Raw genomic sequence first — 25762 nt, 5'->3', positions numbered from 1 at the left:
CCCTGCTTGTGGGACTCAGATGCTCCTTCTGGTCCTAGTTCAAGTTCAATTTAGGAGCCCACCTCCCCTTCCCCACACAATCCCAGTCTGCTGGCCCTCCCCAATGCCAACCCCACTCATTCACATTGCCACACATGTGGCCACAGCTGTGAACGTGTGCTGTGTGGGATAGTCTGAATCCCCAGCACAGGAAGAAGCTCTTAGAGGACGTGTCTAGCTTCCATTGTTTTTGTAACTTATGTTTTTCTTTTGAAAACAGTCATTTCTTGGTAAAAAATATTTGTGTTCATTGTTAAAAAATAAGGCAGAAAAGTACAAAGAAGAAAGTAAAACTGGAAATTCTTTGTAAGAGGGCAGGTGAAAGGACAGAGAATTTAATTAGGAAACTTGAGTTCCAAATCCCAGCTCTACCACTTCTTTTACTGTAATTTTCTCACCTGAAAAGTGAGGCACATACTGTTGCTCACATAATTATGATGAGAATTTTAATTGAATAACTACAAGAAAGTCTGTGTGATGGGAGTTTATACTGCCTGTTCTCTGAGAATGCTGAGGGGGAGCTGCTGGGGCTGCCCACACAGTCTGTTTAGAACTCCTCTAAGGTTGCAAGTAGTACATCCCATACAAATAGACTCACCACTCTTCAAGGTTTGTTTCATAAATACACCTTCACTCTTGGCCAACTCAAAACTATCTAACATAAAAAGAACAAACCCAAACAAAACCCAAGAACCTCCACAGGGCCATACCTTGAGGAAGCCACTGGAGTTATGATTGATATAGAGTTGTCATGCCTGGGACTAAGAAACAGGATTGGCAGTCTCTACTGATATTAAAATACCTCAGCTGAGAGATTAACCAAAGAATTTATATGCATATACGTATAATCCATGGACACAGACAATAGTGTGGTTAAGGCCTGGGGTGGGAGTGGGGTTGAGGGGGGTCAATGGTGAAAAAAAGGGGACATCTGTAATAATATCAACAATAAAATAAATTAAAAATGAATAAAATACGTCAGACAAAGTCTTCGCAAAACAAGATGTCATGCCTGGTAGAATATAAACCAAAAGCTGTCTGAAAAACTGAGGCTACAGTACAGGCTGGCTGCTTGGGCAGGGGATAACTGGGGGCAGCTATGGGAAGAACACTGGGTTCTAAGCGACAAGAGGAAGCAAAAGAGGAAGAAGGGCTCCTCATGGAGAAAGGAACAAAGCCAGGCAGAGCAGAGCACCACTGACAGAAAGTGGAGGGTCAATGCGATCCTCAGAGGAAGGGCAGCAGAAGAGCCTGGACCCCGAAGTTAAACCTGGTTTGGGATCCTGGTTATGCCTTGGGCACATCACTGCATGTCTCTGGACTCAGTGTCTTCATCTGTGAAATGGTAGTAGTAATCCTTATCTCACAGAGTAACTATGGGAAAAACTGCACATGAAGGTGCCCAAACCATGCGTGGCATGCAGGAGGTGATCAATACATTTTTAGCCAGTTATTCACTCTTCGAGGATTAAAAATAGTCAAGAGCTAAAGACAAATCCTAAGCCCTGGCTGTGTAAATAGTATTGCTGACCAAACCCACCCTCTTTAAACTAAGGGATTTAGTGTTTTGACAGGAATTGGCCCAAAGTCAGAATCAAAGAAGGAACCAGGAGTTAAGGGTACAGAATATATGTATTTTAAATTACTACACAGCCTCAGAGCCTGAGTCCAGCTCTCAATAAGACCTCAATATGTTTTGCAAATAAAGTATTACTGAAGTGGCTATTAAGAATTGGATAACCAAAACATCATTTTTGGACACAATAGTAATTTCTATGATCATACTCCCATCATTTATTAAATGCTTATTATGTCGACATAAAACAAGAATATATAGGATATAGATGGAAAGAATACATTCTTCATTTAATGTCTTACAAGCTAATTGAAGAAACAAGACCAAAACTCTGCAGCCTAATTCTTAGACAATACAGAGCATGTGATATCTTGAGGAATTTCTTAGCAACAAGACCTCTACAGGTAATGGACCTGTAGGAAAGCTGGTCTGTAGAGGAGACACACTCTTAGCTGGGACTTGAAGGACTGTAGCAGGAGAGGGGAAGAGGCACTCATGTGGGATTGCAAGATCCGTGGTTCAGGGCTTCTTTATATGGACCCTGATGACCAAACTGGAGTGGGGACATTGGGTTGGAGAGCAGTAAGACATGAGGAGGAGTAGGAATGTAGGGTATGAAGGCCTGTGTCAGAGCTTGGCCTCAATCCAACCAGTGATGAATTCAGAGCTGCCCCAAAAAAGGCCTTGAGTAAGGAGATAGGAGACCCAGAGATATGGCCTGAAAAGTCTCTGAATAGGGGCTGAAATATAGATACAAATGAATCAACACAGTAAATTCATATGCCAAAATTCAGTAATACTTATTCAGCTCCTGTTGGGAGACAAAGGCAAATATTCACATGCACCTCCCAAAATGTTTCATCTCACCTGTCGGTCCATCTCATGAAGTCGATATTCAATGGCCCTCTCCACATATTCCTTCCTATTGGAAAATGTGAGTGGGATACTATTTCCACCAGGGATAATGGGAACCATTTTGCCATCAGCACTCTGACCAACAAAAGAATCAAGAGGAATCATCTAAGAATAGAAGAAAAAAGACTTTTAACTACATGGTAGAAATGACAACAAAAAGTATGTTACACAAATATAGCAAAACAGTAACATCATCAATATACTTTTTAAAAATGTTTTTATTGATTTTTTTTTTTTAATCCTCGCCCGGGGATATTTTTCCATTGATTTTTAAAGAGAGTGGAGGAGAGAGGGAAAGACAGAGAGAAATATCATTGTGAGAGAAACACATCGATTGGTTGCTCCTGCATGAGCCCCGACTAGGGCCCGAGCCGGGGAGGAACCTGCAACTGTGCTACTTGCCCTTGACCGGAATGGAATCCGGGATCCTTCTGTCTGCAGGCCAACACTCTATCCACTGAGCCAAACTGGCTAGGGCTGTTTTTATTAGTTTTCAGAGAGAGGAAGGGAGAGGGAGGGATAGAGACATCAATGAAGAGAATCATCGATCGGCTGCCTCCTACATGCCCCCTCCTGGGGATTGAGCCCGCAACCCAAGCATGTGCCCTGATCAGGAATGGAACAATGAGCCATACTGTCCGGGCATCATCAATATTTTTAAGGATAAAAACAAGGCAATCAAGATAGCTGGTCAGGCTACTTGATCAGCAGGGAATGCTGTGTCATCTGCCTATAATTAAGATTGAGGCTGGCCCAGCTGGTGTGGCTCAGTGGTTGAGTGTCAACCCATAAACCGGGAGGTCAGGTTCGATTCCCAGTCAGTGCACATGCCCAGATTGTGGGTGAGATCCCCAGTAGGGGGCATGCAGGAAGCAGCCAATCAATGATTCTGCTCATCACTGATGTTTCTCTCCCTTCCTCTCTCTGAAATCAAGAAAATATATTTAAAAAAAGAAAAAAAAAGAATGAGGCTGAATCTTTCACCCCTAAACCAAATTGGATGAACTCTGTTTGCCCCAGGCCTCCCTCTCCACCTTGGTTCTTTGGGTCCTCCACTCTAACATGCACAGGAGTGATTAAAGGGGAAGGAGCAGAAGCTGGGTGCTGGAGCCAACTCTGTTAGAAGCTATTTAAATCGCTGGGGTTGAACAGGGGCTGGCATGGCAAAGTGGTTAGTGTGTCCACCCACACACCAAAGGGTTGTGGGTTCTATTCTTGGTCCAGTGATCCCCTAGCCCAGTAGGGGCCCATGCAGGAGGCAACCAATCGATGTGTCTCTTTCACATCGATGTCTCTCTTCTCTCTCTCTCTCTTCTTCTCTCTCACTCCCTCCATCCCTTCTACTCTCTCTAGAAATCAGTGGAAAAAATATCGAGTGAGGATTAACAACAAACAAATAAATAAATAAATAAATTGCTGGGGTTGAACTGCTAAGGGCAGCAATGGGACATGTGTGGGCCAGCTAGACAGCAAGTATGAAACAATATCTGAGTTAAACATCTATATATATATAAAAAGCTAGCGACCATAATGGCCATAATGACCTTAATGACCGGTTGCTATGACGCCCACTGTGGCCAGTGAACTGCCCAATCAAAGGGTGGGACCTTTTTGCCAACCTCGTGGCCCCTCCCCGCTGCCGGCGTGCCCCTGATTGCACCCGCCCACCCTGATAAAGAGCCAGCTGCCAACCAAATGTCCCCTCCCTTCCCCCTGGCCAGCTCTGCTCCTGATCAGCCAGCCCCACCACAATAGGCCCAGCCCTGATCACACCCCCCACTCCAATAGGGGGCAGGGCTGGGTGGCCAACCTCATGCAGCTCCTCCCCCTGGCCACCCTACCCTGATCATACCCCCCACCCCAATAGGGGGCGGGGCTGGCCAGCCAACCTCCTGCAGCCCCTCCCCCTTGCCACCCCACCCCTGATCGCACCCCCTGCACCCCCTCCCCCCACCCAGCCCCATCCCTGATCACCTCCCCACCCCAATAGGGGGCGGGGCCAGCCCACCGACCTCTTGCAGCCCCTCCCCCTGCCTGGCTTCATCCCAGATCGGCTCCCCCACCCCATCAGGGGCAGGGCCACCTGGCCAACCACCCATGGCTCCTCCACCAGGCCGCTGGCTCCCGACTGGCACCCCCCACCCCATTCAAGGGCAGGGCCGGCCAGCCCACCACCCACAGCCCCTCCCCATGGCCGGGTCGGTACCCAACCCCAATCGGGGATGGGGCCCGTCGGCCAATCGTCCATAGCCCCTTCCCCAGCCAGCCCAGTCCTGATTGGCCCTGATCAGGGCCGGCCAGCCGGCCAACCTTCCGCCATCTCCTCCTCCTGACAGGCCCAGCCCTGATCCGTCCTGATTGGGGCCGTGCTGGCCGGACCCCACCCATGCACGAATTCGTGCACTGGGCCTCTAGTATATATATATTCTACTACACACCAGCAGAATAATGGACTGGCCGCAGTTACCTCATGGAAACTCTCCTCGGTGATCCCACTGTCTTCAAGGTGAAGGATGCTGTGGAGGGTCTGCACATACAGCAGGTCCACCTCCTCCAGGTCCTCCAGGGCAAGCGGGACACAGCACAGCTGCTTCCATACCAGAGGCGCCAAGTGCAGGTCCAGAGGCTTCTTTGTGCGAATGGCAACCCCCATTAAAATTCCCAAGAACTTAAATTGCATTAAATGTTCATCAAGACAGGCAGAAGGGTTAAAAAGGAACCTGCAGAAGTAAAGAAAATATTTCAAACAGAGTTGTCCTCAATTTTATTAGAATAAGTTACCCAACAGCTATAGCATTAGTCTAGACCTGCGCTGCCCAACATGTGGCCATTTAAATTAATTAAATAAAATTTAAAGTTCAGTTATTCAGCCACTCTAACCACATTTTAAGTTCTCAACAGTTACATGTGGCCTGTAGCTACTATTCTGAATAGCACAGCGACCACATTTTGAATTGTTTTTTGAAGAACCATAAAAGGGCAAGTAAATGGTCTATTTAACCCTTAAGCTATCTACTTCAGGAAGCTCTAGTTCCTAAAATCATTTCATTTATCATGTACAAGTGCATGACAAAAGATCCAAAATTCAAAATTTGGCAAATACAGGGATAATATACAACTGCAAATACTAAGTGCTGTGACTTGATAGCATATCAAAGCTTTTTTTTTTCTCACAAACAACGATTTTAAATATAATGTTACACGCAATAAACACCAATTGTTCAAGAAAAATGATCTTACATATAATATTACATGCAATAAACATTAATGCTTCAAGAATAAAATGATTTTAAGTATAGTAATATTATTAAAACTGTACTAACATTATGACATCACAAAAGTTGTAGGAAATATTAAAAATCTGCAAATAATAGGATTGCTATTATATTCTAGAATATTTTTCCCCCCTCTGGCTCTATTTTTGTTCATCAGTTTATGTTGTTCATTATATATATGTTCACTCACAAATGAGTGAGATCATTCGATATTTATCTTTCTCCGACTGGCTCATTTCGCTTAGCATGATACTCTCCAGGTCCATCCTGGAGAGTTGTTGCAAATGGTAAGAATTCCTTCTTTTTTACTGCAGTGTAGTATTCCATTGTGCAAATGGTAAGAGTTCCTTCTTTTTTACTGCAGCGTAGTATTCCATTGTGTAGATGTACCACAGTTTTCTAATCCACTCATCTGCTGATGGGCACTTAGGCTGTTTCCAAATCTTAGCTATTGTAAATTGTGCTGCTATGAACATAGGGGTGCATATATCCTTTCTGATTGGTGTTTCTGATTTCCTGGGATATATTCCTAGAAGTGTGATCACTGGGTCAAACGGGAGTTCCCTTTTTAATTTTTTGAGGAAACTCCATACTGTTTTCCACAGTGGCTGCACCAGTTCAAAGCTTTTAAATAAACTTCGATGCAGAAAATTCCTTGAAGAGAGTTCATATTGGCCTTCAGGAACACACAAGATGTCAGGTTTCATAATCAAGTCTGAGTTTCCTCTACCCTTCTATATTATCAGAGTTGGTCCCATATTAAATACCAAGTCATGATAAAAGTGCCTCAGTTTTCTTATCTGTGAAAAGAGAATATTAGTAGTTGCTACTCCGTAGGGTTATAATGAGGATTTGGTGGGATAATACATGTAAGGCACTTAGAGCAGTGCCTGGCACACAGTAAGCACTCTATAAGTGTAAGCTGCTGTTGCTGTTGTTATTATTATTATTATTATTGACATTCCATAAACACTTGCTGATTGTCTTACCTGTCCCTATTGTAACCCACTTCTGCAGTAGCATTGGGAGAGGGTATAAGAAGGTCAACAATACCAGTTTCAAGTTCCTGTAGAAGAAAGAAAAATTTTTGAGAAATGAAAATAAAATGCATCAACAGAATGAACTGTATTAAGTGTCATACTGAAAAGAGAATATCTGAGAACTTTATAATGCTATGTGACAACCAGCCAACTCTCTATGATTGATTTATCAGGAAAATCCTAATACCACGCAAAGCTGAAAGGGTCAGAGCTGATCTGGAAGCAAAGCTGCCACTGTAGATCTTAAATAAGAAGGCATCCAAACACTTCACACTTGCTTTTCTACTTCACCTGGAGCCTGGCAGTTCTAAAAGCACCAGAATAAGTCAGAGCACGTGAGTTATCCTGGATTTGTCTTTTACATTATAAATATAAATATAAGTATAAATATAAATATGTGTCACTATTGTTTTCCCTGCCAGTAGTACAGCACAACAGATGGTGAATCAATGGGAGATGGCTAAGCACTGACATTTATTCAATAAGGTATCTTCATAAAGCATTTCACAAACCCTTACTATAATTTACCTATACAACCATTAATAGCATGACTTTATGTAAGGTTCACAAATGCATCGTTGCTACATTTATAAAAACACTAGAGGCAGAGTGCACGAAAATTCATGCACTGGGGAGGGGGGGGTCCATCAGCCTGGCTTGCACCCTCTCGCAGTCTGGGACCACTCGGGATATGTCCACCTGCTGGCTTAGGCCCGCTCTCTAGGGGATCAGGCCTAAGCAGGCAGTCAGACATCCCTCTGGCAGCCCGGGAACCCTCGGGGGATGTCCGACTGATGGCAGTCAGACATCCTTAGCGCTGCTGAGGAGGCGGTAGAGGCTCCCGCCACCGCCGCTGCGCTCGCAGCCGTCAGCCCGGCTTGTGGCTGAGCAGAGCTCCCCCCATGGGAGCGCAGTGACCACTAGGGGGCAGATCCTGCGTTGAGTGTCTGCCCCCTGGTGGTCAGTGCGCATCATAGTGACTGGTCATTCCACCATTAGGGTCAATTTGCATATTGCCCTTTTATTTAGGATGGCTGACAGGGTAAACACTGGAAACAATAGAATGGCCAATACTTGAGTGGACAGCTCAGCAGGGGACACTGAATGAATATACCTGGCACATCTCTGTGATTGTGTCATCAAACACTCCTCCAGCATCATCAGCCCCTTCTCCAACAAGCTTAACCTTCCATGCTCTGGAGGGCAGACGAAGGTCTGATGCATTCAGTTTAACTACTTGTCTTGCTATTTGGACAAAGATGGGCTTACACTTTCGTCCTCTTTAAAAGAAAGGGAAAACAGAATAAAATACAACTCTCACCAACTTTGCATATCACCACAAAGGTCACTTGAAGATATCTTCCCATCCATGAATGAACAGTCAAACACTGCGCTGAGCCCACGATAGCCACATTGGGTACTAATGTAAGCACTGTTATTATCCTAGTTTACAATGAGGAAGCTAAGACTCACAGAGATTAGTTAGTAATGTTCATCTAAAAAAATGCTAACTAGTTAGTGAAACATACACACATATGCTAACCTGGTTGATATCCTCTTTACTGTAATTTGAGGTCCATAGTTTTTGCCTTGAACCATGGTTTTTCCTATGGAGCGCACCATGGGGAGGGTGTAGACTCTTGGGGCTAACAAAGGCCGAAGCTGTCCCTGTACAATGCCCCATGTTCCAGCATTATAATGAGATGTACTGTTCTGTAACAGAAAGTAAGCTTATCAGAAATGGTATACTCTAAGGCTTAAAAGAAGTAACACTTGTCATTTTTAGAATATAGTTTTTTTAATGAGTAACTATTAATCACTTAAAAAAATTTTTCTGATAAAATATGATTATTTTTTTTAAAACTTGGAAAAGGACACACACATGTAGAAACAAATAAAGTCATCTGTGATCCTACCATATGGAGATGGTACCATTAACACGTTGATCTATTTCTTCCATGTTATGTAGACATACATTTTTCACATTGTTGAGATCATGCTGTTTATATGATTTTCCACTGCTTTTCTCACCTAACTTTATATCATTAAACATTTCCACACTAATTATAAACAGTTGTTGACACTTTGTTTGGTGCACACAATATTCCATATCCTGGCTGATTATTTACTTCTAACAATGATTTGTCAAATCTCTCATCTGCCCCATGACTGGCTCCCCAAAAGATTTTTGATGAACAGTTTTATAAAACGACTAGAGGCCCGGTGCATGAAATTCATGCGGGGGGGGGGGTTCCCCTCAGCCCAGCCTGCACCCTCTCCAATCCGGGACCCCTTGGGGGATGTCCGACTGCCAGACATCCCTCTCACACCTCAGCCCAGCCTGCACCTTCTCCAATCTCGGACTCCTCGGACATCCCTCTCACAATCCAGGACCACTGGCTCCTAACTGCTCACTTGCCTGCCAGCCTGATCACCCCTAACTGCCTCTGTTGGCTGGCCTGATTGTCCCTAACTGCCCCCTCTGCTTGCCTGGTTGCCCTTAACTGCCCCCCTTGCCAGCCTGGTTGCCCCCAACTGCCCCCACCCCCTGCCAGCCTGGTTGCCCCACGCAGCCTGCTGTTCAGTCATCCATTCAGTTGTTTCGGTCATGGCGGCCCCTGGCTTTTTATATATTAGGATATACATTTTAGTATGCCTATACATTAAACAAACAAATATAGCCAGCTTGCTTTTCTTCTATATTTCTAGACTATTCCATAAATATAGTTAAATCATCCTAATTTACTTTATCTCCCCCGCTCCCATTCCATAGGGCTCAGAATACACATTTGTAAGAGCAAAAAGTCTCCTAAATGTAGTGGATGCATTTATGTAACAGCCATAATTGGTATTAATAGCTTTGTGTGCTTAAATTTTAAAATCATATAAAAATTTTATAGAAAATATATACTTAACCATTCATTCTTCCTTGAGGTTTAGATAAATCAAAACAAACAGAAAACCACTTTGTGTCTAGTATTATTACCAATATCTGGTCTGTCACTAAGCCAACAATAAAATGGAAACAGAATTGTTGCCTTTTCTACATCTCTCTGGTGCTAAGAGTAAAAAGTATTAGCCATGAAAGAATTTTCCAAAGGCTGAAAGAAAGGCCCGGGCATAGCGAGCACATCATGGGTGCTGTTCCCAAGCCAGCATGTTACCTGGTTGTTGGGGCTGAGGTTCAGTAACCTCCAAGACGAGTACATGAGGTCTGAGAAGTGGTAGAGCAGCCGGAGCCTGGCCCTCGCGGTGTGAATGCTCACCTCCCTCAGTGCCCCATACTGGGGGGGCACTGCATCCGGCAGGCCCAGCTGCAGAGGTACTGACACACCTGCTCAGAAAGCAAATGAACACTTATAAAGGAAAATGCATTGCCTGCATTTTCAGTATTTTGAAAAGTTTCAAACACACAGAAAGTGTACAACAGACATTCATTCCTACCACTTAAATTCTATAATTAATATTTTGCTATATTTGCTATATCACATATTTATCAATTTCTCTATCCATCAATTAATCTTACTTTATGATGAACTTGTATTGGTTTATAAAACATCTTTTTTATTTATCATTATGGACACTTGTTTTATTTCTCCTTTAATTTAGTTTCCCATTGAACTATGGAACCTGAAACAGTTCATTCACAAATATGCATTTTATTTTTTTTATATATTTTTTTAGATCTATAAGAATTTCATAATTAATTAAAAACAAAACCCAAATTCTTCCTTTCATACTCAATAAATGTTGTATTCATAATAACATAAGGTGTGGGCCAAGACCAGGCAAGAAGTTCTGGAAAATGAAAATGGGCAATTTAGCAGAGCCACCTCCCACACTTACTAGGGATCTGACAGAAAGTGACCATGACAGAAAGAAAGATATAGGTGCATGACTCATAAAAGCTTTTTACTGCAAGAATAAGAGCTTTGTAGAAGCAAAGACTACCAGGACTGTATCTATGGTTACCCTCTAATAAAAATGCACAGAGAAGTAGAAACAAGACATTCAACTTATTTGAGTTTCCTGTAAATAAAGATTTGTACAGCTCAATTCCTAGAGGTATTTTACTACTATTAATAAAAGCTAACATTTGTTGAGTATTTTTATGTGTCTGGCACTATTCTAAGAGCCAGGAATTGGGTTCATTTACTCCTATAGCTCTTTATAATAGGTGCTATTATGACCCTCATTTTATAAATAAGAAAATCGAGTCTCAAGGTCACTCAGCTCATAAATGGAAGAGTCAGGATTCAACCCAGGCAGTGTGGTTCCAGAGTCTGAACCTTAAACCACCACACGTGTAGCCTCTGTCCTGAAGTGGGAGGGAAATCCCTCTGGAAGAATCAGAAGCCCCAAAGTACCTAAAACTGTCAGTGGATGGGCAGTACTGCTCATTCTGGATCCTGTTAATCAGAAACTACCTCCTGCTTGTTTGGAACCTACTTGGTAGTACTGCCTTGTTCTCTTAGGGTTTATCTAAGAGAAAAAATATCCATGGGGAGACTTTCCTACAGACCTGTGGCTAAGTAGAGATGTTAGCAAAAAAGGAAAAGAATGCTGAGTTCTCAGGCATAAGGTCACTTCAGAGAAATTCTAGTGCCTTAGACAACAGAGGGTGGTAAAAAGAGAGGGCTTGAAGACCTGGGAAAGAAATAGTATAGATATAAAGAAATGCGTAATAGTGATAAATGTCACACTTAAAGTAATAGTTACATTTGTGGGGAATGGAAGATAGGTCTAATTGGGAGAGTACACAGTTGGACATTAAGTACACAAATATGCATTTTATTACTTTAATATATTTTTGTAGATCTGTAAGGATTTCATAATAAATTAAAAACAAAACAACAAAAAGGCAAAAACAGCCCATCAGTCCTGCTACATGCTGGAGTAACATGGCAACAATAGGCCTTAGCTACAATTTATCATTTTTTAATATATAAAAACACACTTAGTTGCTGCCCCAAAACTATTTTTGCTTGCTTAAGTGATATGCTTCCTTCTTTTGGGGGTACAGAGAGGGACTGCTTCATAACGAAGTTGCAGAAGAACTTCTTGCTGTGAAAGTACTTACAGTGTTGGTAGCACAAAAAGTGCTTTGGTTTGTGGGGAAAGGTTTGATGGTTTCAGAACAATGTCTGGATGCAGTTTGAAACTGGCAAGCAGAGAGTACAGCTGGGTACTGCTGAAAGAGAAGCTGCAGGAGCATGGATATTTCATCCCTCACCTGGTGCTCTTGGTGGGACAGGCGGCGCTGTCCATGCAGCACTGTGGCAGCGGCCAGCTGAGATCTGCCGAACATTTTTCCCTTGCAAAACTGTAACCAGGGTCGGTTCTCGAACGTGGTTGGTGTGGCCTAGGCCAAGCTGGGGTAAATTACAAATACACAGAGATTCAATTAGAAAGAGGAAGAGAGGACGCCAAGATGATGAAATCTATCTTAGAAGTAGCAGATCTAAATAGGTTAATATCTGTACCAAGCCACAGCATCAAAATAAAGAAATTAATTCTGATTTTCTCTATCAGAATGGTCCTCAGAGCTCAGACTGTCTCCTAAAAACCAAGATACAACAAAGCCATTCCCAATCTAGCAGAGAGTCTTAATGACTGAACACATCCTTGGATTCCACTTTTGGAGAGGAAATGAATTCTTAGAAAGTTTAAAAGGTAACAGTGATCTTTAGAGCTTTTACTTAAAACACATTTATTTCTTGATATTTAACATAGTTACAGAAGCAGATTCTCTCCTCCATATCTCTGTTCTTAGGGTCTGACTGTTCTCAGGGTCTCCTCCAGATCTCTGTTCTCCAGTTCAATTCCAGGTCAGGACACATGCCTGGGTTTCGGGCTTGATCCCCAGTAGGGGGCATGCAGGAGGCAGCCAACTGATGGTTTTCTCTCATCAATGTTTCCCTCTCTCTTCCAGATCTCTGTTCTTAGGGATGTGGCTCTGCAGTAGCAGGCATCTCAGACATCTCCCACCAAAGTCCCTCCCTCTTCCATATATAGGGTAGGCTAAACCTGTCAACCTCAAATCTTTCCTCAACCTCTTAGAGCAGTGGTTTTCAACCTTCCTAATGCTGCGACCCTTTAATACAGTTCCTCATGTTGTGGTGACCCCCAACCATAAAATTATTTTCGCTGCTACTTCATAACTGTAATTTTGCTACTGTTATGAATTGTAATGTAAATATCTGATATACAGGATGTATTTTCATTGTTACAAATTGAACATAATTAAAGCATAGTGATTAATCAAAAAAACAATATGTAATTATATATGTGTTTTCCGATGGTCTTAGGCGACCCCTGTGGGTCACGACCCACAGGTTGAGAACCACTGTCTTAGAGGCTTAGTTCATTCCTCTGTATAATGGGGGTGACAAGACCTCCTGCACAAACACAAATGTTCTTTGCACAACGTTATATTATAAAATATAAAAATATTGTTGTTTCATTCTTTCCATCAACTGATGTTCCTAGTACCTAACCTCACATATTACTGTAGTAGAAATGATGATGACAGTACCAAATACTTATAAAGTGCTGCTTACTATGTGCCAGGAACCTATCAATGTGTGTAAACACATACATACACTCAGTTAATCCCCTTAATCTTTTTGCTGTGATTTTTTTAAAACCATGGGATAGTCCTGGCTGGTGTGACTCAGTTGGTTGAGCATTGTCCCATGCACCAAGAGGTCACCAGTTCAATTCCAGGTCAGGACACATACCTGGGTTTCAGACTTGATCCACAGTAGGGAGCACGCAGGAGGCAGCCAATTGATGGTTCTCTCTCATCAGAATTTCCCTCCCCACCTCTCTCCTTCCTCTCTCTCTCTCAAATCAATAAAAACATATTAAAAACACACACACACACACACACACACACACACACACACCCCAAAAAACCCCACCATGGTATAGTACTTGGCCACCATCAAGAGAGAGAGAGAGAGATGGATAACTGGACTCACAAAGCAATCAGTCCTGTGGCAGAGGATGTCCTTGAGACACTGTGGTAGACATTATGAGGTTCTTAGTTTATCTCTTACCCAACTGAAGGATGTTCAGTTCTCTAGAATATGAGGGCAGCAAGCAAGATAAATATGTACCTGTCCTTCTGAATTGCTCCCCCAGGCATATATATCTCCTGCTGATGTCAAAGCAAGTGTGTGCTCAGCTCCAACTGCCACGTCTTCGATGACTACTCCTGCCAGGACAGGGACTTGCTGTGGCCGATTGTGATTGCGAGCACGACCCTCTGGCAAGCCTATCAAGCGATCTGAGAAAAAACAGCAAGGAGGAAGTTTATGGATGGCACATCAGAGTCCTTTTATGTTTTTCTAAGGAATCATTTCATTTTTATGGTGGAATGGCAATGAAATATTTAACTCATTGGGGCCAAAGCTGCTATTCTGGTAAGGTATACTGGATACTAAGTGCATAAAAAGTTTGAAACTGTTTCAATGCAAAATGTCACAGTCTCCTTATTAATAAAAAATAAAAGTAAATCTAAAATCAGTAGCTTCTTTCAAACCAAGAGGCACTTCAGTGTCCCCATATTTGAGAGGATTGGTACATAATTCACAAAGGCCCTAAAGTTCTTGCATTCTAAGAAAAGACGTCTTGTCCTCAAACTTCCAGCCAACCTCTCCCCTTAGCTTTGCTGCCACACTTCTAGAAAGTGCAGGCCAGTCCCTGTTTCTCTATGTCCTCTAGGCCTGTCTGGCTTGGGCACTGTCTACAACTTAACTTCCACTCTTACTACTGTACTGAAAATGTACTCTCCAAAGCATTAACTAACTTCTGCCTACGGCAGCAGCATCTTCTCAGGCTCCAGCCAACAGAGCCCACAACACCTTCTGATAACATGGTTCCTTCTGCCCCTCAAAATTTGAACTTTGAACCTATGAATTCATAAGACCTGAAGCCCCAGTCCCTGGAAGGACTAGAGAGGCAGGATCCAGAGGCACTCTGGTGGTCAAGGCAGTGTTCGTGGCAGCACAGTGAAGGCAGCAAAAAAGGAGGGGAAGGGCCTTGCAGGAACTCTTCTATCAAGAGTGAAGGCTCTGGCATGAAGGGCCATCAATGGGGAGGAGAGTATCTTTATGACCAAGTTCACAGAGAGGAATAGGAAAGTAGCTAGTGAATGAAGGCCATAGACCCACTTATGACCCAGAATAAAAACTGACTCAATTTAGAGCCCTTTCTATAAAACTTGAAGGCAAATGTTCCTATAATGTATGTGTACACAAAACAAGCAATGCAATGCATAGAAAATGCCTTACCTTGACCAAAGGTATACACTTGACCATCTTTGGTCAATGCAACAGAAAACTGAGTTCCACAAGCAACCTTTTTAATTCCAATTCCACAAAGAACATCAACTTTCTGCAAAATAAAAGGTGTAAGGCACACTTTAAAAAGGAAAAGAAAATACTCTTGAATTTGCCTACTGGCATGTATAAACTCAAGAATTATCTTCCAATAAAAACACTAACAGTTAATTAATTACCTGTTTCCACTCAAACCCACACTCCTAAATGTTATTTTCCCATATTGTTCTGCAAACTATCTGAATTTGGGGGAGGAAGTGTGCAGGGGCATTTGGCAAAACCCCCAGAACCTCATGTGAAGTGGAAGCATTCCTCTGGATAACAGAAACCAAAGAAAAACCTGTGGCCTTTTGAAGACTCCTGTAAGACATGGGCTGCTCCCAGCAGACTTCTGCTTTCAGAGGCAACAGTAACTGCTTAAATGTTCCCCAGAGAGGGACTTCCTGGTTTTGTGAACCCCTAGCTGAATCCTGTCTAACTTTCTGGATGTCACAGACTATGTATGATGGTGAATCTGGAGTTGAATATAAACTGAGTATTTGTAAATCATGCTGCTTGTTAAAAATGTTAGGAAAATCCACATAAAAGAATTATGTAAGAGGTCTTCTGCAGAGCCAAGAAACTTTTTTATAATGTGAACAAGAGCTTCTAATTTATTTGTTTATGCACTCAAATTTCCTTTTCATTACTTCTTAAACAGAGGTGCGCATCTGTATAATTCAGTGCTAACAATAAACTGATAATGGCAGCTGTACGATAGTTCATGGTTCCCTCCATAAAACACTCTGGAGATATGTTTATACTATTTTTTTCTTTACAATGGAAGGTAGTCTCTATGGTGTTCAGCCATGTACAGAGATAGACACTTACCTTTGCAGAATTTTTACATCCAGTTTAACTATTAATGGCTTATTTAAAATCAAGCTGTAGAATGTAGAACATTTAAGAATAAGCAACAGAAGCTTCTAAACTTCATTATGAATTACCATAAATGCTAAATTTAAATTATTCCCAACTAAAAAGAGGTAACGATATAGACAAAAACTATGTTGTCTGAAACACTAACAGTAAAACTGACCTGGGGTGAAGATTTTGCAGTGGAATTTCCTAAACCTAGTTTTCCATAGTCACCATCTCCAAAAGCCCACACCATGGAGCCATCTGCTGATACTGCCAAAGTGTGGTTTAAGCCACAAGCCACCTGGAGAAATAACACAGTGTTCAGTAAGGCAAGTCATAATACCTAAAACACATACCCATTTCTGGGGCCCTTTCCTCCACTTTAGAGGAAAACTTAGCTATGTTTCTAAAGATTTTTATTGGTTTCAGGGCCTTCTACATATGTTTAAAAAAAAAGTGTCCATAAGAAATAATTCCTAATGTTCACAAAGAAAAAAATAACATTTTTCTTCAAAGGAAATCCTTCAAATATCTGTGGCTAACTCAGAATCAGAGAGCACAAAAGATAGGGGAAAAGTACATATAACTCAAAAATACTCATTCATACCAGAGAAGTCTAAGGAATAATATAGAAAAAGATAAAAATATCTTATCTCCTTATAAAAAGAAAATCTCAATGTGCCTACTAGCATGTATAAACTCAAGAATTAGCCTATATAATAAAAGTCTAATATGCTAAGTGTCCGGTTGTCCATTCAACCAATCAAAGCATAATATGCTAATGATATGCTAAGGCCGCTCAACTGCTCACTATAACGTGCACTGACCACCAGGGGGCAGATGCTTCGACTGGTAGGTGAGCTTGCTGCTGGGGTCCGGCCGATCGGGACTGAGCTAGACGGGCCAGACATGCCCTGGAGCCCTCCTGCAGTCCCTCCCTGGCTGGTCAACCCCCCACATCCCTCCCTGGCCCTGATTGTGCATTGGTGGGGTCCCTCGGCCTGGCCTGCACCCTCTCGCAAGCCGGAACCCCTCAGGGGGTGTCAGAGAGCCGGTTTCAGCCTGATCCCGCAGGCCAGGCTGAGGGACCCCCAACTGGTGCACGAATTCATGCACTAGGCCTCTAGTCTTCCAATAAAAATACTAACAGTTATAGGACAAGAACAATTATTGCTTAAGAGCAAGCAGTAGCAAAAAAAAAAAAAAAAAAAAAAAAGAGCAAGCAGTAACTATCAGCAATGCTTCAGTTCAGCCATCCACTTCCAGCCTATTGGACAGGAGCCACAACTGTTTGTACTGTTTAAAAATTTTATATCAAGTTGTATTAATACTTTATGGAGGGGGTTTTAAAATATGCACATCCTGAATTAATGTGGAATCAAATATGACAAACTTATATGACAAACTAACTGAAATTAACTTAAAATGTGAATTTTCACATGGGAAAAAAACCATAAAAAATTATCAAGCCAATCAAAATGTGCATGAAGTTAAATATAACTGGTGACTTCTTTCTTTTTGAAAGGACAGTGTCTAAGAGCATGCAGAGCATATAAGCAACTATGATCTGACAGAACATATCATTGACTTATTCCGTGCCTGTCCAATCTGATACCCCTCCAGTGCAGTCACTCTCTCTGGAAGCTTTTTATTAGAGGTGTTTCCAAGACCCAGACGGCCATAGTCGCCATTCCCAAAGGTAAATAGTTTGCCATCTGAAGTTACCACTGCTGAGTGCTTGAAGCCACAAGACATCTATAGATAAATAAGGAGAAAAACAATTTATTAAGAGGGGATACTAAGAAAAAAAGAAATCAGTCATTTTTGGTTATTAGTATAGTAATAAATTTCACTGATAAGTTAGGATCTTAAAGACTGGTATGTTCTACCTGCCCAAATGGCCCTCCTGCTCCCCTAAGTCTGATCTACCTCATCCTCCTCAGGAAGACCAAAATAAACTGCATACCTTGGAAGAACTGTTGCTACTCTTTACCTGTGTACAGATGACTTAGACTACATGAAATGAATGGGGAAATTATCTGTTAACTCAAACGTGGTACACAATTTTACAGTATTATTCTAGATCACTAATTGATTTTCCAGAAATGTATATTAACTCAGCCTTTGTAACAATGAGGATAGGTTGAAAGCAAAGTTTTCCATTTATTCATGTATCTGTGGGGCAAGAGCTAAACCCCATAATGTTTCCTCTAAGGACCTGCAGCTGGCTCAGGAAAAAGAGTCCATTCTAACATCAAAGCCCATTCAAACTTCTGACAAGCACAAGTAGTGAATGAATTATCTCATTTTCTATTTTCCAAAAGCAATGGATCTCTTAAAATGATTGTGTAATGTATTTTTACTATTATTTCCCATTACCTGAATTTGATTGGACAACTAGTATGTGTACATTCAAAGCCAAACTTATCCATGTCCTGACTGACCTGCACCACTTCTTCTCCTTGTAAGGCCTCAATCTGCCTGGGTCGCCGCTGCCTGTCACTGTTCCCATGGCCAAGTTTGCCATAATCACCATCTCCCCAGCTAAAGACCTCACCACTCTCAGTCAGGGCCATGGAATGCCCATCAGAACCACAGGAAGTCACCAGCTGAGTCACCACAAAGCCTGGAACAGAGCAGAAACCCAGTAAGAGTTACTGTATGTTAAAACTCCCCTCTTTACTTGCAGCTGCCACAGAATATTCTCAAAATTGAAATATAACAAAATAGTACTACAGAAATAAAAATAATTTCTTAATTTTAAATCAAATTTGCAGAAACAGCCTAACAAATTGGGAGCAATCACACTAAACAATAATGTGACAAGGAAGAGGATGGTTATAGCAACAGTTATAGTCATTAAGGACTATGTTCTAGCTACTTCTATAAATGCTTTACATGAAGTATCTCATTTTCTATTTTCACTTAGAACCTATGAGGCAGCTATTATCGTTATCACGTTGACAATTGGGGAAACCGAGTTACAAAGAGGTCTATTAACTTGTGTAAGGTTCCAGAGGTAGGGTAGTAGAACCAGATAGTAGCCCAGCCAGCCCTCCCATCCTCACTACTGTCCTCTTCACACTAGGATCTCAGGGAAGAGAACTCAGAGCTAATCAGGAATTGGTTCTGAACTCCTTGTTACTTGTATGCTTTTACTTTAAAAATCCTACTTTTTTTGTAGGCTTCAAAGTCAAAATTAAGGAACAAGCCAGAGTCCCCTACAGTGGTTTCTCTAGAGATATTCCTTTTCCAAGTCACAGATAACTTTGACAGAGATGCCCTTTAAAGTCTTTAGTACATATCCATATAAACAGATTTTTAATTTAATTTAATTTTATTTTTTTTTCAGATTTTTAATTTTAATGAAGCACATGCATGATTGCTACTGCTATTAATAGTTGCCTAATTTTGCACTTTTAAAGAATTTTATATTCCTCAGTGGGTCTTGAAACAGTTATTTATACCACTGAATTTGAACACTGCTATAAGTAACTTACAAAATAATGCTGTTTAAAATATGAAAATTAAGGCTGTACATGTCTAAACAAGAACTTCAATATATAACTATCTAGCAAAGGTTTGAGATGAGTTCCAATATAAACAAACATTCCTACAGTTAGGCCATCATTTCTGACCAGCTTTCAATTGAGGATAATTTTACCTTGTAAGGCTGAAATAACTGTCAGCACATGAAGGTCATCTGAATTTCCTTGTCCTAATCTGCCATAACTTCCTTCCCCACAAGCCAACACTGTGCCATTGGCCTGGATGACAAAGGTACAATTCTGACCACATATGACCTAGTATAAAAACACATAACTAAATATATTATCCTTTATTATGTAGCTTTAACATGCAAACATTCAAAATTGATTCCATGTATACCTAAGATACCTTCATCAATTTTGTTATCTTTTCACTCCAGGGGTTAATGTGACTTTGGGTTCCTATAAGCTCTTGATTATTATAAAACTGCTTACTTAATTAAGAGATGTATGAGGCTCATTTGACTATTTAATATATTTAAGATAGTTTAAAATAGTTTCAGCCAATTGTGCGAAGTTCAAATAATAACTTTAACAACAAAATCAATAAAAGAAGAAGGAAAAGATGATGGGGAAATAGTAAAGACAGGGCTACAGGTCAGCAAGAGGCAAGAACTAGAAAGGATATATAGGAGAAAGAATAGTGTCTTCATGAGGTAGAGAAGAACAAAAGAAAGCAGCTGCCTCAAGAAGAGTTTGGAGCCCTGTCAGTGAGCTCAGTGGTTAGAGCATTAGCCCAGGCACTGAAGGGTCATGGGTTCGATTCCCAGTCAAGGGCATACCTGAGTTGCAGGTTTACTCTTTGCCCCGGTTGGAGAGTATGCGGAAGGCAACCAATTGATGTGTCTCTCTCATATCGATGTCTGTCTGTCTGTCTGTCTGTCTGTCTCTTTCCTTCCCTCCCTCCCCCCCCTTCCCTCCCTACCACTCTCTCTGAAAAGCAATGGGAAAAATATCCTCAGGTGAGGATAGAAAAAAAAAAAAAGAAAGAAAGGTTTGGAAATATAGTACACAATTATTAGAAGAAGGAGTGTCAACTAAATCTGGCTAAAGACCCCAATAATTCTATAGCTGCAAAGAGAGAATCAGTAATTAGGATTATCTTAATTTCTATAAATATATAGTGATCAGGCTTAATAAATCAAGATGTTAATTCACTACACATGAAAGCAAGAAAAATTTAGAAATTTATTAACAAAACTTAAGTCTGATAAAAATCTTAGAAAGCTTTTATTTGGAAGCTCTAACATCATGACTTTCTTTAGTGATTCCTTACAGAAAACTATGAAGTGGACAAACTTTATTCCACTGTAAGTTACTGACAGCTGACAGTTAGGGAATCAGAATTGTCACTTCCCAAGTTTCTTCTTCGTTTCTTTACCCTGTTAGTTACCTGCTGGGCCTGTGAGAATGAGGGAGCTGCTGCAGGTACCATTACATTTCTTCCAGCTTCTGCCAGCTGTCCATGCCTGCCAGCACCCCACAAGTAGACATCACATTTACCTCCCAGGTGCCAGTCCTAGAAAAACACAATCATCTGTACCAAGTATGTGCCAGTCTCTATGGCAGACATCAGGGCTCAAACACACAAGCATTTAGAATGAGAAGATTTACTGAGAAAAACCATATAATTGTCTTCATCTTTACTGACCTCAGGTCTGGAAGTTGCCCAAGACATAATTTGTTCATCCATGCCATTAATCCATTTACTGTTATCCTGCAAGGCAGAGCAAACATCAGGATCAATCTTGCTTATCTGTTTTTAACTAACAACTAAGTGTTGTTGTAATAACTAAGTCTTCTTTCCAAAAAAGAACTTAGTAATATTATGAGAAATTAAGAGCAATTTTATAATTACACCAAACTTGATTTTTTGCATTGTTAATATTTCCCTTTATTATAAACACTTTCACTATCAATTATATCACTATCACAATTGCCTTGGAAATTCAAAGCTAACTTCTGAGCACCTGCAGATACAAAGTCATGTGCAAGAGTCACTGACCCTGTGAACTTTCTGTATAGCTTTGGGCAGGTCACTTCATTTTGCTGGACTTGTTTCAGTTTCCTCATCTATAAAATGACAGTTTCTATAGCAAGTACTCTTAGGTAACATCAGAATGCTCTTCCACAATTCTTATTTAATGGTAATTAAAAACATGATTAAAGTGCCAAATAATTTGAATCCATATGTGGAATAAATCTCATAAGATGACCAGGAAAAGATGCTAAAATATATACATAATGGGGCAAATGTAGGTTTACAGTTGTGAATATGCAAAACACAGTTTATTCTTGTATTATTATTTATTAATTACTATATTATTTTCCATACAAACAACTGCAAACCTATTTTTGCTCCACCCTGTACAAATAAAATATATACTAGCAATGCACTTATGGATTTAGAAAAAGGGGGAAGGGGGAGATATCGGACTATATCTTTGAGAGCCAGCATGTTTAGAAGAGCTCCACAGTTCTCCTATCACCATAGAGGCCTGTCATCAGATTGAAAGATACTATCTAAAAGCAAAATATTTTAAATTTATCTAAGGGTATGCTTCTAGCTACTCAAGTTAGCAAATACTTACTGAGGGTCTGCTATTTGCTAAACACCCATGATACAATTGCAGCTGCAAATAACAGCAGTTCACCTTATACTTACCATTAGTAATACAAGTTCATCCTCTGGAACAGGCTCTAGATCTGGAACAGTAAAAGATTCCGGGAACTGTGCTCCGTTGGTCAAGGCTTCAGCAGCTTTTATGGTGGTTGAGAAACACTCTAACCAGGCCCACTCATTCGGATTCCAGGATGCAGGGTCAGGGAGACAGTTCTGGTGGTGTGGTGGCACTGGAGGGTTACACAACAGCTGATCCAGATGAAGTCCCACAGCAAGGGAGGCCAAACACTGCATGTAGGGACTGTGAACAAGCTGATCGCCACAAACCACATGAGGCTAAGAGAAAGTGCAAGGACATTATGTTGAAGAGCCTTTCCGAAATATTCTAAATTAACCTAGTGAACGCCAAAAGCCTGTAATTTATTCTTTAAGTTTATTGTTTTTTTAACTTTTTACTTTGAAATAATTTTAGATATAAAGAGTTGCAGAGATAGTACAGAAAACCCTTCACACAACTTCCTCTAATGTTAACATCTTACATAACTATAGTGCAGTTATCAAAACTAAGAAATAAACATTGGTACAATAATAACTGAACAACACAATTTTATTTGTTTTTTTCCCCACTAATGCCCCTTTTCTGCTCCAGAATCCAATTCAGGATACCTCATTGTATTTAGTATATTTTCATTAATTTTTCTTAAGTTTTAAAAAAAGAAGACTGGTAACAACTGAACCATAGTGACCTGCTCCCTGTCACAACTGCTCCTTTACCCAAGGGAAGCCTGGTAGCCAAGAAAATTCTTCGTTCACGGCTCTCCCTGGTCCTAGCAGAACAACTCTGTAAGAGCTAAGGGATTCAGAATAGAAAACCTGGGCAAATACATCAGTGAAATAATATTAATGTAGCTTGACAAAAAACAAACAATAAAAACAACTCCCAAACACAAAACAACCAAACCCAACAAGCTTTACCTAGGAGGCAGCACAGTGACTAGTAAGGCCTGAAAGACAGGTCACACAGGCTCAAATTCTATAATTCCTCATTCTAGTATTGAATGACCCTATTTAATAGTTCAATCTTAGCTCTTCCACACAACTTTCCACGAGGCCCACCTGTTAAGTGGAAAGGATGTTCACTCTGACACCCACACTCACCCCCACCTCCCAACTTTGGGATGGCAAAACCACATAAAAATAGGTATATGGGTTAAAAAAGGGAAGATGATACTCGGAGGCACAGGTATTTTAAAAAGTTTTGGAGTGAAAAAATAATCTGAAGAATGATATAAGCACAACACAAATTTAAGTATCACTTTAAAACTTTACTCTCACTTAAATAAAGTAGGAGTAGACAGGATTATTAACAACTGTTTTAGGCACGACTTAGCTTCATTTGATTCTGCCCAAATAGCCCCATGTATCTTCCTCAGATCTCATGCTCTTAAGGGATAAATTCAAAGCTATAATTCAAATTCCAAAGCACCAGGCATCTGTAAATGTCAGAATGAGCGTAATTGCTCACCTTTTCATAGGCATACTGTTCCTGCAGCATCATGGGAAGCCGCTCCAGAAATGCTCTCATGCAGGGAGCCATATTTAGTCCCAGGACACCCTGCTGTTTCAGGGCTGTCCTGCAGGTTGCTAACACATGATTGGCAGCAGCCCATTCTGTCGTACAATTCACGACCAAAACATCCTGATGGGAAATAAATCATGCCACATGACTTGTTTTAATAAGAGAAAATTCTATTACCATTCACATCTGAGAAAGTTCATTTCAATAACTGCATTAAATACATTTGCTTTTTGGACATTTTATGCTGTACTTTTAATGCCTATGAACTTTGAGATATCCTAAATTTTGTCTAAGTAAAAACAGGTGAATAATAAATAACCATAAAATTTGTGAACTACCTTGGATTAGCTGATTCTTCTTAAAGAGATAACAGCAATTATTTGCTATACATAGGACTTGTAAGACAAGGCATTTAGTGTAATTTAAAAGTCTGACATGACCACAGGGTACTAGAGGAAGTAGTACTCTGCCTGCTGAGGGACATATCTGCAAAAGAAGCAACATGTTCTAACTGTGGCTCTATAGTTTATTATACACAAGCCACTACTGCCTAGGGTCTGATTCTATATTTGACTTTAGTAGGACTATTCATGCAGGTTTACAGCTCTACTTTAATATCATTTAACCACATAAAGTATAAACCAAAGCAGCACATTGGTTCTATTCATTAAGGGTATAAAAGGCAATACTGTAGGTAATAATGTCATATCATAGAATTACTTCACAGCAGAGGGCTAGTATTTTTCTTCATAGAATATTAAATTTGGAAGACAAAATATATTGTGTATACTTGAGTTAAAAATCTTTGGGATGGTTCTTCTTTTAGAGAATGTTCTTTTAAGAAAGTCTGCTGCTTTCTAAAAAAATGGCAGAAAGTTAAAATCCACAAATAATTTCCAATGGAAATAAAGCCGTTCAGTAATTAAACATTTCAGTGATGTCTAGGATATAGTAGAATGAGTGCTAGGTTATATACTGGGAGACCTGGGTTCTAGTTTTCTTTCCGCCACTAAATAACTGCAAGAAAAAATCCCTTTGAATATCAGTTTTCTCCTCTGTAAAGTGTGATGTTTGACTATGATTTCTAAGATACCTTATAGGCTGATACCCTATGATTTGATATAACTGCAAGTTACCTTTGATCTGTTTGAACAAGCAGCAACCCCAACATCCGGAATCCATACTGTGGCCTGAATAGCTCCAGAGCCTATCACAACAGTTTGCAAGACAGAGCCATCCTAAAATTAAATGTATTTATCAATACACATTACTTAATCTTAGTTATTTACATTTTAAATTTATACTTCACATTCACAAAAACATTCTAAAATCTGCACTTCCGCTAAATTTGGTAATGTCCCATTATATATCTTCTACCGAATTTTCTAGAGCCTAGATCACTTTCAATAAGAAAAATTAAAAGAGTGGAGGATTCTGAAAGAAGTTTCACCAGTATTCAAGATATTTATTATACAAAATATTCCTAGAATTGGTTGGGTTAATTTTCATCATATGGGAGTTAATGTAAAAACATTTAAGATAAAAATAACATCTGTACTCTTACCCTTAAAGACCAAATGTTCATGAGGCCACCTAGTCCACCAGACACCAGGGCCAACCCATCTGAACTGAAGGCAACTGTCCGGACAGGGGTGATGTGTCCCCGTAGCTGATAAACACATTTGACTCCAGCTGGTTTCCTATATCCATCCTGCAATTCATTTTTATTTTTAACATATATTGAAAGCAAAATAATTTATAGATTCAAGATTTACAATTCATTCTTTGAAATTTTATATTTCAGTGTAACATTAGGGAGGAGGGAAGGATAACTCTCAGAAGGATTAGCCTGAATGAGGAAATAATAAAACACTAACCTGGTTCTCCTTTGCTGAGGTGAGTTTCATCCTTTTTGATACACT

General features: G+C 40.5%; 1 protein-coding gene across 11 annotated transcripts in view; it reads right to left on the bottom strand.

The window, feature by feature from the left end:
* Positions 1-25762, bottom strand: part of HERC1 (HECT and RLD domain containing E3 ubiquitin protein ligase family member 1) — a 159282-nt gene that overhangs the window by 3792 nt on the left and 129728 nt on the right. For all 11 annotated transcript variants that reach the window (XM_014535483.1, XM_005861075.2, XM_005861080.2 and 8 more), the window contains 19 exons: positions 25405-25551; positions 24977-25078; positions 23787-23960; positions 22304-22597; positions 21290-21355; positions 21032-21157; positions 19755-19893; positions 18535-18716; positions 17690-17845; positions 16269-16391; positions 15143-15245; positions 13967-14136; positions 12079-12217; positions 10010-10179; positions 8389-8558; positions 7960-8125; positions 6795-6871; positions 4998-5250; positions 2483-2635 (listed from right to left, as the gene is read on the bottom strand). In XM_014535483.1, coding sequence (XP_014390969.1) covers positions 2483-2635; positions 4998-5250; positions 6795-6871; positions 7960-8125; positions 8389-8558; positions 10010-10179; positions 12079-12217; positions 13967-14136; positions 15143-15245; positions 16269-16391; positions 17690-17845; positions 18535-18716; positions 19755-19893; positions 21032-21157; positions 21290-21355; positions 22304-22597; positions 23787-23960; positions 24977-25078; positions 25405-25551 — 2910 coding nt within the window. The remainder of the gene's footprint in view (positions 1-2482; positions 2636-4997; positions 5251-6794; positions 6872-7959; positions 8126-8388; positions 8559-10009; positions 10180-12078; positions 12218-13966; positions 14137-15142; positions 15246-16268; positions 16392-17689; positions 17846-18534; positions 18717-19754; positions 19894-21031; positions 21158-21289; positions 21356-22303; positions 22598-23786; positions 23961-24976; positions 25079-25404; positions 25552-25762) is intronic.

This window comes from Myotis brandtii, unplaced genomic scaffold (genome assembly GCF_000412655.1).
Source record: "Myotis brandtii unplaced genomic scaffold, ASM41265v1 scaffold144, whole genome shotgun sequence".
Taxonomy (NCBI): domain Eukaryota; kingdom Metazoa; phylum Chordata; class Mammalia; order Chiroptera; family Vespertilionidae; genus Myotis; species Myotis brandtii.
The sequence above is the reverse complement of the archived record's forward strand: the minus strand, read 5'-3'. Positions and strand labels throughout refer to the sequence as shown.